This window comes from Synchiropus splendidus, chromosome 14, assembly GCF_027744825.2.
Source record: "Synchiropus splendidus isolate RoL2022-P1 chromosome 14, RoL_Sspl_1.0, whole genome shotgun sequence".
Taxonomy (NCBI): Eukaryota; Metazoa; Chordata; class Actinopteri; order Syngnathiformes; family Callionymidae; genus Synchiropus; species Synchiropus splendidus.
Window position 1 is genome coordinate 4,756,533 of NC_071347.1, and position 19,032 is coordinate 4,775,564.

At 39.8% G+C, this 19,032-nt stretch overlaps 1 protein-coding gene across 6 annotated transcripts in view; it reads right to left on the bottom strand.

Moving 5' to 3' along the window:
- The window catches only part of cadps2 (Ca++-dependent secretion activator 2), a 117,498-nt gene that overhangs the window by 42,255 nt on the left and 56,211 nt on the right, over positions 1–19,032 (bottom strand). For all 6 annotated transcript variants that reach the window (XM_053884984.1, XM_053884983.1, XM_053884982.1 and 3 more), the window contains exons 7-13: positions 18,746–18,857; positions 18,284–18,423; positions 16,010–16,076; positions 15,442–15,550; positions 14,957–15,157; positions 8,423–8,559; positions 2,255–2,442 (exon numbers count right to left, since the gene is read on the bottom strand). In XM_053884984.1, the coding sequence (XP_053740959.1) occupies positions 2,255–2,442; positions 8,423–8,559; positions 14,957–15,157; positions 15,442–15,550; positions 16,010–16,076; positions 18,284–18,423; positions 18,746–18,857 (954 nt within the window). The remainder of the gene's footprint in view (positions 1–2,254; positions 2,443–8,422; positions 8,560–14,956; positions 15,158–15,441; positions 15,551–16,009; positions 16,077–18,283; positions 18,424–18,745; positions 18,858–19,032) is intronic.

Here is a 19,032-nt window from a genome sequence, read left to right on the forward strand (position 1 = left end):
GTGGGAGCCGGTTTGGGTTGTGATTCTGATTTACTGCATCTCTACTACCAGTGCCACTTGACACCACTGATTACCGCAATTCCAATTTCTTTATTATACTTTTCAAAAAAATCCACTTTTAGAAATTATACATGAGTGATAGCTTCAAAAATAAATCATGGTTTAGAAAATAGAAAATTGGTTAAAGTGGTAACCATCGATGTGGAGGTAGGTTTATTTGTAATTAAAGAGTATTATTTACTCTTTATGAAAACACAATGGTATTATCTGCAATAACCATGTACAAGAACACCTTCTGTCTGTCAGTAGAACTTTGGTGCTAAATTGTTTCATTGATTAAGTGTCGGGGTCCTCAGAGCTGCGCTCAGATATAACAAGAAAAAGGAGCTCACTATGTGCACATACTGAAACAACAGGAAAATTGCAAATGAAAAGTCATTCCTGCTCAGTGCAACACATCCTAACTCTCATGGCAAAATATATGGACGGTGGGAAAGTGGACTTTTGTCTACTGTGCTGAGGCCGAGGGCATTGTGGGGGCGAGGTAAGCCATGGGATGGCGCTCAATTTCGTTATACACAAAACAATATGCTATTGAAAGCCCCATAAAAGGCCATGCGTTTTGATCACATGACAGCACCGATAGTAATTAGGACCGGAACAACAGATGACAAATGCACAGGCATATTTTAAATAACCAGTATCAAAATCAAATTTAACTTGTTCTAAGATGAAACCAGTTCTGTGCCTTAAATATAATTGTGAAGTATGTGTAGAGAGGCAAATCATTGTTTCACATCTCTTGTCGAACCCTGTTGTGTTCGTAGCCTCAAAGACAAAGTTCTGCGAGTTTTATTTCGGGGCATAATTTTGATTGATAAGCTGGTAAGCGTGCAGAGATGTTTGTAGTTCCGCGGCTGCTTGCAAAAAAGGTGGTGGAGAAATTGTGCACCTCATAATACTTTTAAAAAAAATATGTAAAACTACTGTACAATTATGAGCAGAATGCCCTGGGTTGCTCTGTCTTGTTGGCTGTCACACACAGTGAAGCAGAAGTGCTCTGCGCGCTGTCAAGGACTGATCATTCTATAATTTGTGAATAGATAGTGATTAACAGTGTAACTGTAGTGTCGATAAAGCAGAGACAGTGTCAACAGAATGGCATCCTCTTGGCAGGAAAAGTTGGCTAAACTTCACTTGAATTGAAATGGCAGTAAAACGATAGAAGAGAAAGGACACGACAGACATTTTTCTAACAAACATTTATATCATGTTTTATCATGTTGCCCATCGAGAGTCATCGGCTATGTGGTTCCAGCAAGTCCTCGGTACACATTTGACTAGAGGTCTTGTATGATTTAGGTTTGGAAAAAAAATGCATCAAACACTGAAACCTGTGTTTGTGATCGGCCGATCAGTTGAGCATGTTTCTGAACTTATCTGTGATACATTCAAGAGACAGGCTTCAGATCGGCTCACCTTCTGTTTATCCAGAAATAGATAGGACGTCACATGAGTGTCGCCTGTCAAAATGCACACGACTCTTGATAAATAGCAATATTTAATGAAAAAAAAACCCCACTGTATGCAAGAAACTTACTGTATGTTTTGTCGTTTAGTGTAGAACATAAGCACTTACATGGTATGTGGCTACACGCATGGATTCATTTGAATAACTCCACAAGCCTGATTGTAATTGTAATTGTTTCTGCTTTCTTCAGTGAATTAATTAAATGTAACTAATTATAATAACTAAGTATAATTTGCCCTGAAGGTTGATTGTGATGTAAAACCTTAGTATCTCAACTAAGGTTTTTTTTTATTTTTATTTTTTACTAACCACGACCCCAGAAAGAATGAGTGCAGAACATCAGCCTGAGACACACAGCACTGTGTAGTTGCCGACTGACAAGGCACAGTGCAGGGGAAGGCTGTTACAAATGACCTGTGAAATAATGATGGAATAAAACAACTTAACTGTCTGTGCGTGTTGGTCTGCCGGTCACCAGAGAAGCTTTTAAAAGCAGGCTCAGGTGACATGGCTGTTCAAAGCCCGAGTGAATAATATACCACCAATAATATACCAAGTGGACACAGAAAATTTGGTCATTACTTCATGAAGTTTCAACAGCCTTTCACTACTTTACTCCCATCCCACACTCTTGGCACTTGTCAAACATGTTTCCTCTCATAATGTAGCAGGATCTGTGAACCAAAACACTTGTATACCAAGGTACTTAGGACACCACCGTACCTGTTTCCGTGGACGTGGGAAGCACAGAAAGCATAACTATAGTGAAGCAATGTTGGATCCACCAACGCACTGTTCTCTGAATACGCCATCAGATCCTTCAGGTAGCTCAGGTGTCGGTGGCAGCCCCTGACGCCATACCGAGCACAGTACTCATCCAAGACGAACACCTGTCCTGGACTAAACCATCCCTGAAGAGAAAACACAAAACACACTGAGAAATATGTACCAAATACAAACCATTTCTATTCATAACTTTGACAAATAATAGATAAATAAATGATTCATTTACTTATATATAGCACACTTTTCATCACGGGTTCACAAAGGCCTACTTGCCCGGACACCAGTTTGACTCATAAGTGAGCAGTGACAACAAAGCAGAAGAAGAAAAGTAATAACTAAAATCTTAAAATCAATTGTGACATCAGGGAACAGAGTAAAACCATAACAGGGATGATGTGAATCATTCAGCTCAGCTGCACAATTTTGGGTGCGAGTTGGAAGCAAAAGAGATTATCTTTTGATACTGGAGAGGAGGGAGGTGCAGAGGTTCCGATGAAAAATAATGAGAGAGAATCACTCGAAACTACAAGGAACAATTACACCTGAATCATGTGTGCTTTTAAGTTGGCTAACTCAATGTGACAATACAGAGAGACACATTAGTTAATGAGTGTCCAAAATGATTCTTTTTCCAATTTTCCGAAAGTAAGAGTTTTTCAAATAATAATTAAAAACTTTACTTAACAAACCACGGATTTAGGTTGTTTAAGATATAAAAACAGCAAATGTGTAGTGCTGAATTTTAAGGATTCACATACAGAGTTTAATTCATATTCCAAATCAAATGGAAATATTTTCTCCTGTCACGCCTATTAGCCCTTTAAAGAATTGCCAGATAACCAACTGTTGCTTTTAACACCTTCCTGTTACCACGGGAGACGAAAACCCACATCCATCAGCTTCGGTTGACTCAAAAGTAAACCTTAAACATTCACACAATTACATAACTAACTCCACTGGAGAGAAAGCTAAAAGGTCGAGAAGGTAATGAGAAGTTCATTAACCCATTCAACCTGAACAAAATTACTAAATTAGGCTCGAAAGTTACAGTGCTAATTAATGCTCCTAACACAAGGAGAATGAACAAATTAGCACCTGCGCGAAGCCAGTCCACCCTGCCCCCAATACACCCCGAACCATGGAGACACACCGAGTGAGATTATTTGTCTTAACTCTAATTCATGGACAGCACACAAACCAAGACTAAAGCATACTGATGAAATAGACAGAAATAGAAAACACTCTGAGGCAACGTGTTTGGTGACGTTGGATACGACAGGTATAAGGTTTTACCAAACTCAAACAGGGAGAAGAAATTACTTTAGTTCTAAATTCAAAACAATTCGATCACTTCTCATTTGGAGAACTAAATGCTGTTACTCACAATAATTTTAAAACATATACATAAATTGCATTTGAATAATATACAATTCCACAGTTACTTGTATCTCAAAATGTATTTGTATTCCAATATGTGATTCCTGAGTTAACGCCAACATTCTTCACGTCCACAGGACCACAAACTGCTCTAGACCTTCAGAAGTAGATACAAGAAGCAGGAACTGGTCTTGTTTGAGGTAGCGCTGATGCTCAAAGGCATGGGGATGTGGTGGGTCAATACATTACATTTTCTTATTTTTTTTCCACCTTACACGTGCTAGAGGAAGACGATAGCATCCATGCAATTCTCACCTTTCATATTCAAATTGGACTTTCGCAGGATACAAAAATACGTAAATACAAACGTTGTCTTAAGTGCACAGTTAAACCTCTCTTTTGATTCTGGGTTAATGGTCCTGGCACAGCCTTCATATCTGCAGGCCACTTCAGTGTCTTCCCCTCCAGTCCTCAGCTTGTTTGTGATTTTCTCCAGTTTCTCCAGATCTTTTCTCTCCGTCTGTGCGCTTGAGCTATTAATATCACACCACAGTGAGACGGAGGGCCCCATCAGCAGGCGTGTAGCGACAAGATGTTCTTCTGTGACAAACAGATGGCGAACTCCAGTCTTGGCGCTGACCGCTCAATTAGTGGCTAACAAGCCGACTGCCTCGTTAGCTTCGACAGCCACGGCTTTATGTCTGCACGTCCAAGCGCCAGCTAGAGGCACGGTGACCCCAAAAAAGTGAAAGCTGAGGGTGAATATGAGGCGACAAACACCTCCAGTCACCACTCATCACTTGACTGGAAGTGATGTTGGGAGTTCTTCTGTCCTTAGAAGCATATTTACGGAAATGATCATGTCATACTTCATAATGTAAAAATCCTAAACTGTAGAACATACTTAAAATTATAGATTTGACCAGATTGCCACATTTACAGTGATTTTAGCAGCTCAGGTAAACTGACTTTGAACTGAATAATTTAGCTTAAAGTTGCAGGATAATATGGACTAAAGCCAGCAAACATAGATTCCGACTACCTTTGCTTTCCTTTAAAAATAAAAGGTCTAGCTACTGTGAAAATTCCAGTGTCTCCAAATAGACTCCCCTTCTTCACATGAATTTAAAAATGTACGTGGACATCTACTCCTCTGACAAAAACATCCAGACAGCCAGATAAGTCACATAGTGATGAGCTCCAAATATCCCTCTTCTAGCCAGATTACGTCCAATTCACATCTTTCTAATTGGCGCCAGCATGAGTCGCTTAACTGGCTGCGTGAACCATGCGGATGCATGTAAGCAGGTAATTAGAACTGAGTCCATAATGGTACAGCACCTGCGTGATCTTAATTGAATGGGAGATTGTTCAAGTGGACCTGATGGAAATATGAGAAGACATCTGCTTCTCAGTTGTGGTAAATTAGATATGGACATTTCAGACAAAAGACGAAGAAGACCAAGCAGATCAGAGTAAAGACAGGAAGACCTGTTCCTGAAGAACAAGGAGAGGAACAGTAAGGGTTGGTCCTTGTGTCATCATTGCTGAGGTACAGCGATTCCAAGGGGCGTAACATCCACTAAACTAGCAAGAAAATGTCGAGGCAGAGTGTGAAGTAAAATAGGAGGAAGGAAGAGTGTGCCGGTTTCATTCCCACAAGTGGCAGTAAGGGACCATTGGTAAGCCAAACTGTTGTTGTTGAAAAACACCTCAGTGAAACGATTCAAGAACTTGAAAATTTGAATCTCAGTTATTTGTGGTGGACTCGATCAGAAATGTGATGCTGATGACTCCAGATTTCACTTTACTGTATGGGGCTGCCACTTCCATCAAAAACAATACAGAAACAAAATGAGTTTTTCATTTAACTGTGAAATTAACTCATTAAACACATGATAGAGCACTTTTACCAATTGATAGAAAACATTTTTCAAAGTGTTCATTTTCCTGTGGAAACCTCATCTTGTTTTTCACTTGAGGTGAAACCCACCACCAGCCACACAGTTGGAGTTGGTTACCACGTCTCCAAGAACCAGTTACAAACCAAGTTTCTGCCTTAACACTGTTGTTGTTGGTCTCAACTCTTTGTGAATCAAATATGACCCCAGTGATGACATGAATTCACACCACTTCTTAACAGATGTCTCACCACGTCGGGGCAAAGGCCTTTTCTCAGACGGTTTGTTGAAAAGGGGGCTCAGGTTGGAACACAAAGCCCTTGAGCTTTCACAAAAGGCAAAGGAGAGAGAAGCTGGAGGGGCGGCGTGAATGGATCGCTCTAATTGCAGTGTTGGAAGGAGTCCTGGTGAGGCAGGTAAAGAAATGAAAGAGGCACAGATGTCACAGCGGTGGACATCTCAATGTTCAGCTGGTTTTTAAAAGATGATAGGACAACACATGTCCGGACATGGTGACTCCTTCAGATCTGGTGTGGTGTGACGATGCCCATTTTCTGTTCGATTAGTTTAGTTTCAACAGGCAGAAAAGACTCTCAGACTTTCTCTAATATTGGACTACTATGCTCACTTATATACCTTTTGCTGTATACTCATCTACTCATCTACCATTGGACATTAAAAAGTAGAACGACACAAATTCCAAAGTTTTTGTTTAAAATGCTACAATGCTACCTGTCGCAACTTCGCGACACTGGCGCCCAAAAGGTTCATTGCCACAGTTTGTATTACATTCACTGACACTGGAATACAGAAACACAACTGTTGATACTAGTGATAAAAGTCCAACTCATTCGCTCTCACTGACTGGCTGGGAGTGAGACCCCCCCATATCAGTCAACAATTCATCTAGTGCATTAATGTATAGATTAATATCCCAACAAGCCAACTACATCAATCTGTGCTCAGCAGGTTGGCTTTCTGAGTAGCATAATATGATACATAATATATATATTCGCATATACCAATCTAAGTCAAAATAAATGTGTTTTTCTGCAATTGATTTGGTCTGTTAGTAGTGATTGTGTCTGTGATGTTTGTCACCGCCACGTTTGAGAAGTAAACGCAACAACAGCATGGAGAAAAAAAGCAGCTCCACTTATATAAGATCAGAGATGTTCCAAATAGTTTGTGTTGTGTTGGATTTGTAATTGTGAAATATAATGGCAACATGACCAATCTTACCTACCAACCTTTTTCACATCAGTATTTCAGGGGCATGGATGCTGGTAATTCAATCTCAGGTTGTTTCTTTTTTTTCTTTTTTTTTTTTTTCCCACTTTTTTTCAAATAAGATGTGAATGCGTCTTATTTGTTCACGTTTTTGTCAGTCCAGAATTCTTTCATCCTTACACCAAACCACAAGAATCCATGTCATTACGTCACAGTTGCATAAGTTAGAATTTGGCCTAAAAGCTACAGTGTCCATTTCCAGTGACTGAACCGTATTGAATTGCATCATTCTAAATGAACCACTATTATCCATGAATCGTATTGAACTGTTGTCAACGTGAATCATTACTCTCCTACGGTCAACCGTCCATTGCACTGCACAATAGACAGACATCCACATGCTGCACTTAGGGACAGTATATTGCCACCAATTTCTAGTCTGTGAAACCAGAAACCATGGAGGGAACCCACTTAGGCAAGGGGAGGACATAAAAACTCCAAGATTGGCCTTAACTTGAAATTTAAACAGCACTGCCAAATATCGGTAAATCATATGCTTCCTTCCTAGATCATGCATGAAAATACCCCTAATTCCTAGTGTTTAACATCCATTTGTTAACACCAACAGTGACAAAATAAGTTTTATGGAGAGATCATTTAAAAATAGATGATGCAGTATTCAACCTATGAAACCAATATTTTAAAGAAGTGTGCATCATATTTGTCTTGTTTGGGAGTCACTCATATCTGATCGGTGGATAAAACAAAATGGCAGCATTTGTTTGTTGAAGTAAAGAGAAAGTCTTCAGAGGTTGGCTATAAGTCTATTGCCTAGTTCTCAACAACCAGGAATCCCAATTTGCACCCCCACGACGACAAGCCAAGCCCCCCCGCTTCCCTTGCTTCACCTCTCTATAGAGTCACCCAGCAGTTGTCCATGAGGGTCATGTTCCTATTAGGAAAGTATTGATTAGAGCGTTTATCCCCTCAATCTGACGGAAAGAGAGCCCCTGGGCACACACATGCATGCATGCACACACACAGACGCTCTACACATACTTACCCTCAAATGCATACATGGGACTTACATGATTTTGACAGCTTTTTAAGTCCCCAAAAACATGATTTAGGTTTGAAGAGGAAGGCAGGAAGGCAATAAGCCATCTCCAAGCAGGACAATGAAGGGTGTTTTCTTCAACTTAAACTAGTTTTCATCACAGGCAAAAATACTTAATAATTCTGCCAAACAATGGAACAATGAATAAATAAATTAAATTATACTTGTAATGATAATCTAATGATTCCACGATTAAAGGGCTTTTAAAGTGACACTGGTGGAGGATTAATTATATTCAGATTGTTTTTTACTGAACTCCATCAAGCTTCAATTATGAACGAAGGAAATGCATCATTAAAATTAGTGCTTCAGTTTTCCCCCATTGAAGTGAGAGGTAGAAGGCAGTGGCACATGTAACAACAAAAGTGGGGTCATGACAGAAGTCAGGCAGAAAAATTCAAATGTTCTAAAAGCCTTTGTTTGTTTTGATTTTGACATTGAGCAACATCAAACATATATGAAGTGAATAAGGTACTATACCAGACAGGAGAAGGAGTCATTCATCCTGTGTTGCAGGGTGTGTTTCTGTAAAATGGTGAACAGAGTGGCGTGATCAAAGCAGCATGGAGCTGCAGTGATCAGCTCTTCTACTCCGTGACGCTGAGAAGGATCCAGACCTGAAACAATAATAGGATTCAATCAGTGCTTTTCATGTACATAGCAAGTTACAAGGCTGGACATTGTTTGGGTTATCTATTATCATAAGAGACAACATGAAGAGAAGTTTAAGGCACGAGGAAAGACGATAGGGTTAAAAAAAAAAAAGTCAATTATAGATATAGATAAATTAACATTCAGTCATGTCTCCGGTGGAGAGGACTGTTGGTGCTGGAGCATGTGACTAACAACTCTGCGAGTTGCAAGGTGTCTGTTTTTTCTAGAAGAGAAGGCCAATGGACAGACACAGGATCTGGTGGAAAGATTCACATGGACATCTTGTAGTGATGTAACAACATTAGAGCCTTTTCAGTGAGAAAAAAGTAGGAAGGAAGCAAGCACATACAACGACACCAGACTCGAGCAACAACTCCTCAAAACATGAGTGAAAACAGAACAGGATAGAACTTTCTGTGCAAAAATGTTGTTTGACCCCTTTCCTTGTTATTGTGGCTGAAAACTCATTGTGCAATATTGTGGAAAGACATGGCTTAGTTATTACTCCTTATAAGTGATGCCCATCTCAAACCGCAAAAAGCAAAACTCAATAAAAGCTCTGTTCTTCAGAGGTTACATACATAGTGGTATGGATGTTGATCAAGTTCACAACATAAAAACTGGATTAGTATTAGTCTAATTTAAGAATTGCTTGGGAAATTATTACTGAAAACAACACTTAAAAAGCCAAAAATATTTGACTGACATGAGTGCATAGAATAGATAGAATATATCTGACTTGATGTGAGAATGGTAAATGAACATCGATACTGTTTTTTCCCCCTTTACTTTGAAAAAAAATAGCTGATGTGCAGCTATTCGCTGATACACATTGGCAGTGCCAGCTTGTGGTGCTGTGGTTAATCATTCCCACCTCCGTTGGCTTCGGATTCTCTGTGAAGTTGTCAGCTGACATCATGGAAGACGTGAGGAAAACACTGGGAGATGAGAACAAACCCAGCCAGGAAAACGACAAGCCTGACAAGATTCAGTGAGTGGTAGCTCTGTCCTTTAGTTGTTAGACACTTCATCAAAAAATCTAACTAAGTGAAATAATGGATACAATTATTAAAAAAAAATGAATCAGGTTCAACGCAGAATTTAGTAATGCATAACAAATTAGCAAAGGCATGGATTGCATGTATGTAGTACGAAAGATGGCTGCAAATGTTGGAGAAGTAAACATGTCTGGGCTGTGTTTGTGTTCCATGCTTCAACTGGAAAAAGGGGAAGTGAAATGTTTTACATCGGTCCACTTTGCCCATGTGACGCCCAGAGCAATTGATGCTAACGAGGCTTTGGGGTCGGCAAGAATCAACAGAAAAAGAGAAATAAAAGCAGCAGAAGAGGTCCAGGCCAGAACAAACCAGGGTTCATTTTCAGTCCTTTCAGGCCGTCCTGTTAATGGCCCCATCAAATGAAAAGCCTAACACTCACCACTCGGCCATTATTGTGAGTACATTTCAGGATGGGAAGTTTCTGAGCGTGACACATGGCCCCACAAAAGACCACGGCTTGCCGAAGAATGCCAGCGTTGCTTCCATCGCCTATGCCGCCTGCGGCCTCGTGTCCGAGACGAGCATTAGCGATTGCTTTTTCATTAACACTGCCATTTCGGTGTTTTGTGTAGACCAGAACAAGCCCGCGAGGACTCTCAAACATTTGAAACACCCCGCCCCTCCAATCCCAAGACACCCCACCTCTTTCCTACTTTCTTTGTGGCTTTTGTACGAAAGAAAAAAAAGACAGCAAAAGTGAAATTTCCACAATCAGCTTCCAATCGACGCTGTTTTTCTTTTCTTTGGAACCATCCTACTTTCCCTTATCTGGCTGTCCTTTGTGTGAAGTGGCCTGCTTTCCCTCCGTCTAATTCCGATTTAGGTCATTTTACATGTGTTGCCTCCAAAACACAGGATTGTCCTACATGTAATTTGCAGAAAAGACATGGAGTGAAGGACTCTTAAGAAAACGAGACAAAGAGATATGGATTGATGCTGATAATAAGAGGAGGGGGTGCAGGGGAAGTATTGATTGAGAGACAGACGGCGGAGGAGCGATGTTGATCCCTGTCAAGTCCAACTTTCAGCTATTATCTGCAGGGTGAGTGCGTGTTAAAGGGGAACTGGGCAAGGGAGGGGGTTTGTGTGAAATAGAAATATGGATGGATGTCATCGCTGCTGGCACAGATGGCGAGTTTGGTCCAGATTGTCTCCAGGTTTCTTCACTTTGTATTCTTGCAAGTCTTTCTCATGAGACTATTACAGCAGTCTCCAGAGTTATACGACTTGGAATGTCTTGAAATACAAAAATAAACACAAAGATACATAGATCGCACAAGAACACTGTGCATTTTGGGTCTTTAGAAAAAGTGAGAAATTCACTCACTGCCTCAACATTCCACTTCCACACCACCTGTGATTCACATGCAAATAGGAGGTGCATGTAACAAACGTTTTTTTTCAAATGACAGTTCATTTTCTGGGTTGGAGAAGCCATAATTTCATCTGGTAATCTCACCAACTGTCCAAAAATCCTCACAGCAGATCACAGCACACGCTTACATGACCTTCTCGACATCAATGACTTCAGTATTCTGAGAATGATCAATGAAATCAGACAATTAATGCAGTAAATATCATGAAAATGTAAGTGATTGTTGTCCAACCGTTAATCCATTGAGGTCATTTGCATGTATCTCATGTTACCTGTACCTGTACCTCACTTAAAAGCTGCAAAGCCTGACTGAAGGGACTGAAGACTGAAGGGGCTATACATCAATGGTTCGATCTCAACTCCACGAGTTCAGCAGGCTCAACCATTAAAGAGAATGATACCACCATGAACCAATAAGAAATGGTCTAGTGAAATTCGGATGCACTAGACACTTCATGGTTTCAAATGACCAATAATCTAAGTGCAGAGACTTGAACTACTAGACTATATTTGCATATGTAGAGCGCATTCTTGAGTCTGTGTTCAGGGGCAGTGGATACTGAAGGATTATTGTGGTCATTCTCTTTATGTCCATATCATGTGGGCTCCATTGGTGTCATCACAGCAACAGTCACATCTATGTGACATACTGCTCAGAGAGGAGGCGGTGGACACTGATGGTAGGTTATTGATGCAGACCACGAAGGGGTGGAAGACGTGGAGCGTTTGGGTTTCAGGTGCAGCAGCCTGAGAGATGTGACTTGATCTGTCTGTCGGAGCGTGGCAGCAGGCAGGATGCTTGTTGTGATGCGGACAGACAGTCCATCAGTCGTCATCCCGCTGAGCATCTCATTCAAACAGAAAATATCTGAAATAAGTTTGCGTGTCATGAACAAACGTGTCCTCAGCTGTTCGACTGTGTGTGGGGCCAGGACTTTAGAACCAGGAGGTTAAGACTAACAGACAGTCTCTCCTCAGGATCATCTTTGCTGTCAAACTGACACTCTAGCTCTGAAAAACACAACTGACAGGAGTAAACATCTGTGAAAGACACATTCAGGTGACAGCCACCTTGGGAAATTTTTGACTTAAAGTAAAAGAGCTGGCCAAGTGGCTCTGCTTTGGCTATGAATGAGAAGCTTGCAGGTAAGAATAGACATTAAGACATGAAATAGAAAAGTTCTGAGAAGCTCCTCAGAACTGGTTCATTTATAAGGGACACAGAAAATTGGGGTTCAATCGAGAGAAACCCTGAATCCAAAAATGACTGATCTAATTCTCAGTTAATAAGGTGCACAACTGACAAAGTGAGCATGTGTTTGGCACTTGGTTATAGTGACATATGATGCACACGTGTGTGGGCATTTCCGTTTTGTTGTCGGAATAATCCACAGTTGCTTTGACAGTTCCTTCTATGATATGAGACTACAATTCGTCAATAGCAGAAGAAGCAGATGAGGCGGACTTGAGTGATTTAAGTGATCCGCAGAGCACAATTGCAGAAGACATTCATCGAGTGGCTTATGACAGTGAAAACGGCTCCTTTTTATTCTGCAGACAATCAAAAAACTTGACGCAGTCGCCTGAAAAGCCATCGGCCACACAAAACCGCAATCTAGGAAAGAAGACTATTCAACTCTTTGTCTCTGCTGTTCCCTTGAAGTCATTTACCTCCAAGCAGAGAAGGAAAATAACTTGTTTGAGAGACAGAACATTATCTGAATTAAACCAGTGGTATGGCTATATAAACTTAGGGGCAGTAACATGGACACTTTAGACTGATGAAATTGTTTACATCGTCTTTTTTTCCATCGGTTTTCAGATACAACCACTAATATGGCAAACTTAGACCAACACACGCTTTTACCTGTGCACACACACACACAAACACCACAGCACTTAGCACCAGTTAAAAGCTATTTCAGGGACACCTATTTACTCCTGCAAACAGTGTGTCACCACCTTTCTCTATTAAGGCTTTATGATGATCTCCTAACGAGAAGTAGCTCCGACTGGCTCCCACAAACGACACATTACAGAAATAATCAGCTCTCAGTGAGGAGCTCTTCATTTCACAATGCAGGAATCTGGCTGATGACGACTGCAAAACAAGATGAACGCGACGCTCTCCAGTGTACAAATAGCAGCACATTAGAGATGACAGCATTCATGACAAAGTTAAGAGTGTAAAAAACAAAACAAAACACAAAGGACAGGTGAAAGACAGTTTTCATGATAAGTTAATAAAAGTCACCATCAAATTATTTAAGTTGGAGCTAATTTGCCAAGCATTGAATATCACAAAAATATATGGAAAAATATACTGCCTTATTGCACCTTGATTGGAAAGCAATGCACAAGGCGTTGCGTTTAACTTGGAAACGATTGCTCCGTATAGTAGCAATATACTGAATGTACAATCGAAAATAGATTGTGTAGTGCGCATGAATTAATTGATGGTCCTGAGGAAATTATATTAAAAACAGCAATAAAGTAAGAAATAATGGAACGTGTCGGACCAGACGTACAAATTCCACCCAGTAGAGTTTCAGAGCTTGAAACCCAGAGCTGCCTCAAGCAGGATTGACTTTTTTTCCATCGCACAGAAAAACGACACGATGTTGAACTGATTTCTGCAACTTATCTTTTTCACTTTATATTTTTCACGATTCTTGTTTGTACGTTTGAAATATCACACAAAAAACTATGGTCATTTTAATAATTAATATGCTTAGCCCAATCTCACCTGCTGAATGAACAGGGAAACCATCACAGAGCCTTGTAGCAACTCGGAGTTCCTTACATGTGCTCTATGGTGATTTCATTCCCCATTCCTAGTAAAACTCCATGGTCGTCGAATCCAGATGAAGATTTAAATAGATATTACTACATACATATACATCATAGTATTTCTATATCAGAGAAGAGTTCATATAGAGAAGTGGCAAAGTTAGGGAGGCCAGACTGAGAGTTTGGACATGTGAGTAGAGGCACATAACATTTTGGACACAGAGGTACCAGGAAAAAGAAGAGGACAACAACCACTGAGATTCATGGCTGTGATACAGGAGGACCAGAAGTCAATTGGTGTGACGAGGGAGGAAGATCAAAATCAAGTATTTGGTAAACAGAATTCCCCTTTATCTTTGTTGAGTTTCTGATAGTGATCTACTTCTGGTGCTGGTACCATGTTCAATTTTTACTGTACAGCTCTACACATAGGGTTGCATAATTGATCAAATTTAAATCGGGATGATGATTTTGGCTTCTATGGTTAACCGACACAGTTCAACATTGATATCTGTATCGACAGGGCTTCAGATTGCGTTTTGATCGTACTCAGTTTAATCTTATTCAGGCGGACGGATAACTTTCCTCCTACTCATGATCAGTGGTTGTGTGAGGTCCTGAGCTGCTTAAAATTAAGGAAATTTAGATATTCACTCCAAGAGTCACTGGGGAAGTTTGATCGAATGTGAGCTACATTGAGTGAGCTGAGTAAGGTTTCACATTATGCATTCTGATTGTAGATCATCTGTGTGGGTAAGTGTGTCTTATTTATACGTTGATGTCAATGAGTGGAGGGATTGCTTTATTATATGTCATTTTATGTTTTTGTTTGTCTATTCTTTTACATTTGTGTTTTATTGGGACAAACTCTGTGACTGACAAAACTCCTATTCCAAAAAACCTTAACTTCATTGGTCACTGTGAAGGAAGGGGGTCGAATGGGACCAGAATAATACCCGAGACGATCATGAGCATACAGAAACAGCGTCAACTTCATTGCGCACAACCTCTTAATCATCCGTCTGATTTATTCATGGAATCTGAGATACTCCATAAGGAGCTATATTCTAATGACATGAAGCGATACATTAAACTATAGAAGACTGAGGCTATTTACGTTAAATCAGCGCGACTTACTGATAGGTGACGCAGGTTTCTGGTTTCCCTGAAGACAGTTGGTCGTTCTACTCTGAAGAGGAGGAACAGGCTTGTAGGATTGTCCAGTGGCCCGGTACATGGCCTGGATCCAAAGAATCCTGTCCTGGTCGTCATCACAGGCAAACATCACCAGATCGCCCTCCTTTACGGCGTTAAAAAACACTCGGCCGCCTTGGAGACCTGACGGAGGAAACACTGGTGGACAACTGTTCTGCTGCTGCTTTTCTTATTGTCTTCGCAGCGGATTTAATAAAATCCTAACTTTTAGAGTGAATCATATTTAATCAATCAGAAAAACAGAAGCACATTTAATGGCAAAAAAATCCACATATATATATATATATATATATATATATATATATATATATATATATATATATATATATATATATATATATTTTTTTTTTTTTTTTTTTTTTTTCTTTTTTTTCAGGATGCACCTGAAGCTATCCAGGTCTGCTCACCTGGTTGGGGATCACAGTAATCCACTGTGTAGCCCTCCAACTGCATCAGCTCCTGAGGCTCTGCCTTTTTCTCTCTGTAGCTGCACATCGCAAAGGTATACTGACTCACCTGCGGATGACGGTGAACAAGTAAAAACAATGACTGTGAGACAAAGTGAGCCGAAAGATATCAGCAAATTATATTGACCCATTGGATATCATGCTATTTGATGCCAATTTTGTTTTTTATGACAGACTTTTCTTCGTGTTGCAACAATTTAGTTGTTCAACAGCAGACATAGTAAATATACTAATATTTGAATACCAAGTTTCATAAATCGGTGAGCCTTATTTTCTCATCCACAAGCAAAATAGCGTAATCTAACTTTTATTTATCTCAAGGACCTCATCTAAGAAACAAAATCAAAATCAAAACAACCGCAATGACGCATTTGGAGAAATCAACTATGGTAGATTCATCATTTTACAACGGCTCAATAAGAGTTTTAAATTGATATTATGTGTAATTTGCCGATCTTAACTACACCTAAATTAAGATTCAGTTCAAAGATCCAAGTGGTTTTCTCACCTGAACCAGTACAAAGTATCTTCTTTTCCAGCGTTTCCACACTCTTTGTCCCAGCGCATACAAATACCTAAAACACAAATGAACAAATTCGGTTTTCAGAAAATTTGGTCAGTGAAATGATCCATACACATACAATGTTATTAAGTAACATACACAACACAATACATAAATTAAACATGATTTAAAGTCTTCCAAGGGAGACAATAATATTCCAGCAGGATTTATTTAAGGAGAAGGCTGCATCCAGCAGAGTGAATAAGAAAATACTCTTTTGGGGGAGTCTATCTTCAAATCATGAGGATGCTCTCTGTTTGGCCATGAACTCGGCATCTTGGCTGAAATAGCAAGATCAAGGCCACAAGCAGCTGAAATGAGACGCGGTAAGACGACAAAGAAAAGAGTCAGTTGAGGTGATTCAGGCATTTTCTTGAGGACATCACTGTGGCACTTTCTCAACACCAAGTCCAGAGGGAAGAGAACACTTGCTTCAGATGCTTCTAGTTTAATTAAACGGACAGTGACAAATCACAATTAGTTTTCTTTCATTTGAGATCGTGATTTATTGAAGTGGGTGCATATTTTTCTCATGACAAATTGCAGAATTTTCAATGATTTCCGTAAGTCAATTGAATTTTCGATTGGATTAAAATTTTTTTTTTTCAAATATATGTTGAATCTCCATCCATTGAAGAGGTTGTGTCTAGTTATACTTGTGTGTTGATAAACATTAACACATTGCTTGCACTCCGTCAAGGTAAAAGGGCTTGACTCAGACAGCAGCTCATTCAAGAAGGTAGAAGAATGACCAGTGTGGCCCCTCGGTTGATGCTCGCATGCCTCCTGAAGCGTGGGATTCAGACAAGTGCAAGTGAGGAAAAATCAATCGATGGCGAGACCTCGTTCTTCAGCCCTGCTGCCCGTTCTTAAAGAAAAGGCCTCCAGTGATGACTGACGCAGAATCTGGGCCAGCTTGCTCAACTGCGGCTTAAAAAGCGGCACAGCTCTCCGGACAGTGTTGAAGACTATTTGTTCACGTTTTCTCCTCCTGCCGCATGATCGCAACAACCATTCAGCCGTGTGGCGCCTGAGTTGCAAAGTGCCGCCGCAGTGAGTTCACTACAGGCATTTAACAGTCCTCAGTGCAGAAAAATAACATCTTTTGCTGATCACCTAGCTGGATGTTTCCACGCAGAAAAGACAAGCCTTTTCAAGTCAGATTGCACCATTCATTTGAAAAGGAAATGAATGACAAAAATGACTCTTTTTTTTTTTTTCATTTAATACCTCACATTTCACAAAAGCAGATCATACTTTGTCATAGGTGGCATTCATGTCAAGTTACTGACAAAGGATGTTTAATAAGAATGGAACACATTTAATGATGCCACTTTGACCGTGTTCCAAATGCAAAGACTATGATCATTTGTGGCTGAAAATGACAGTTCACACCTCATATTAAAAAGAGCAATAACATACTTTCAGCATAAAATAAATGTCTTTTTTAACAGTATAAATGAAATAAATGACATCTTCAATCTTAGAAGACCTGAGGTGCACAATTTCTTTTGCTCATCAAAAATATTTTATTTGCTCAGTATTTGTTTCAATCACATTAGTAAATGTAATACTTGGACATAAAAATAAATTATATATATATATATATATAAATTATATATATATAATTTATTTTTAGGCAGTTTTAAAATAATAAGCAATTATTTTGCAAAAACAGCGTCATCAGTCATTTAATCTCATAACAAAAATAAAACCATCGTAAAATAGAAGGAGAAATGACTGAAAAGTCAAAGAGTCGGCAATGATGCAGCAGACGGACGAACACTGAACTCTGGTGGGCTCAAGAAGTAACAGCAATCCAATCCTTTGAAATTTAAAATTAAGTATTTTGGCAGCTTTGTTCCAAGCGCGTTCTACTCTTTTCTACAACATTGCACTACAATAGATCACGATTAGAGAAATTTGCAGAGTCAGTAATAATGTAATTTAAACGGTAATGGAGGAATTATTGGGGGAAAAAACTTACAGAAAGGATATATGTTGATTGCTGGACCAGGCATAAGGATTTGATCTCCTTATTGTGTATAAAAGTTTAGGTATATTATAAATACATTATCGAGGGTAGAAAACTGTGTCCCGTGTGAGGTTTTGCTGCCGCCTGGTGGTACAACGTAGAAACTGCATAGTTGTCCTGGTAACTCAAGACTTGATGCTTTAGTTATATGTATAATTAAAAAAATGAAAAGGCACTGGACTTACCCACTATGCTTCATGTTCGGCGGTTTGTCCATACGAACGGCCAGTTTGATCTTTAGCTCTGTGTCTTGGCTGTTTTTGGGAACAACCATGCGGTGGAACTCTGTCTGCTTTGGACTGTTGGTGGTTGGGTTTAGTATCACCTGTTCGGAAAATGAGGAGATAGCTAATTCTGGTCAACACTTGCGTTTTGTTGACTTTACATTCCACCTTGTATTAGGGTGGTGGCTGCACAACACAGTCTTTCCTCTTGCTTCCTGCAGAGTTGAGCTCTCTCCTGACGTCTACTAACTTATTAGCAAACCATTGACTTGACACTAAACACATCAGAATTTAAAACTATCAAAGGACTACCATATGTACATAATGACCACAGTTCAATTAAAGTTAACAAAGCAAACAGGAGACGAACTATACATGATGTACCACTGTAATTCATACGGATTTGACTGTAGTGAGACTCACTCGGCCCAGTTCCTTGTCTTCCAGTGCCAGAACCCCAGTGCTTTCTGTGAACAGCTTAACCTTGACCGATGGCAGTGGGTGAGTTGTGGTGAAGTCTCCTTGTGTCCCCCACCTGGAAAAAAACAAGCCAATTTTCACTTCTCTTTTTGAAAGTAACATGATCATACGATCTTGCGATACTATAAATACTATACTATCTTTAGGTAGATCATGTTTGACCGATATAAATTTGTTTTTATTCAGGCCTTTATTCTTGTACTGTGCTAACTTTCTGATCTAAGGAAGAT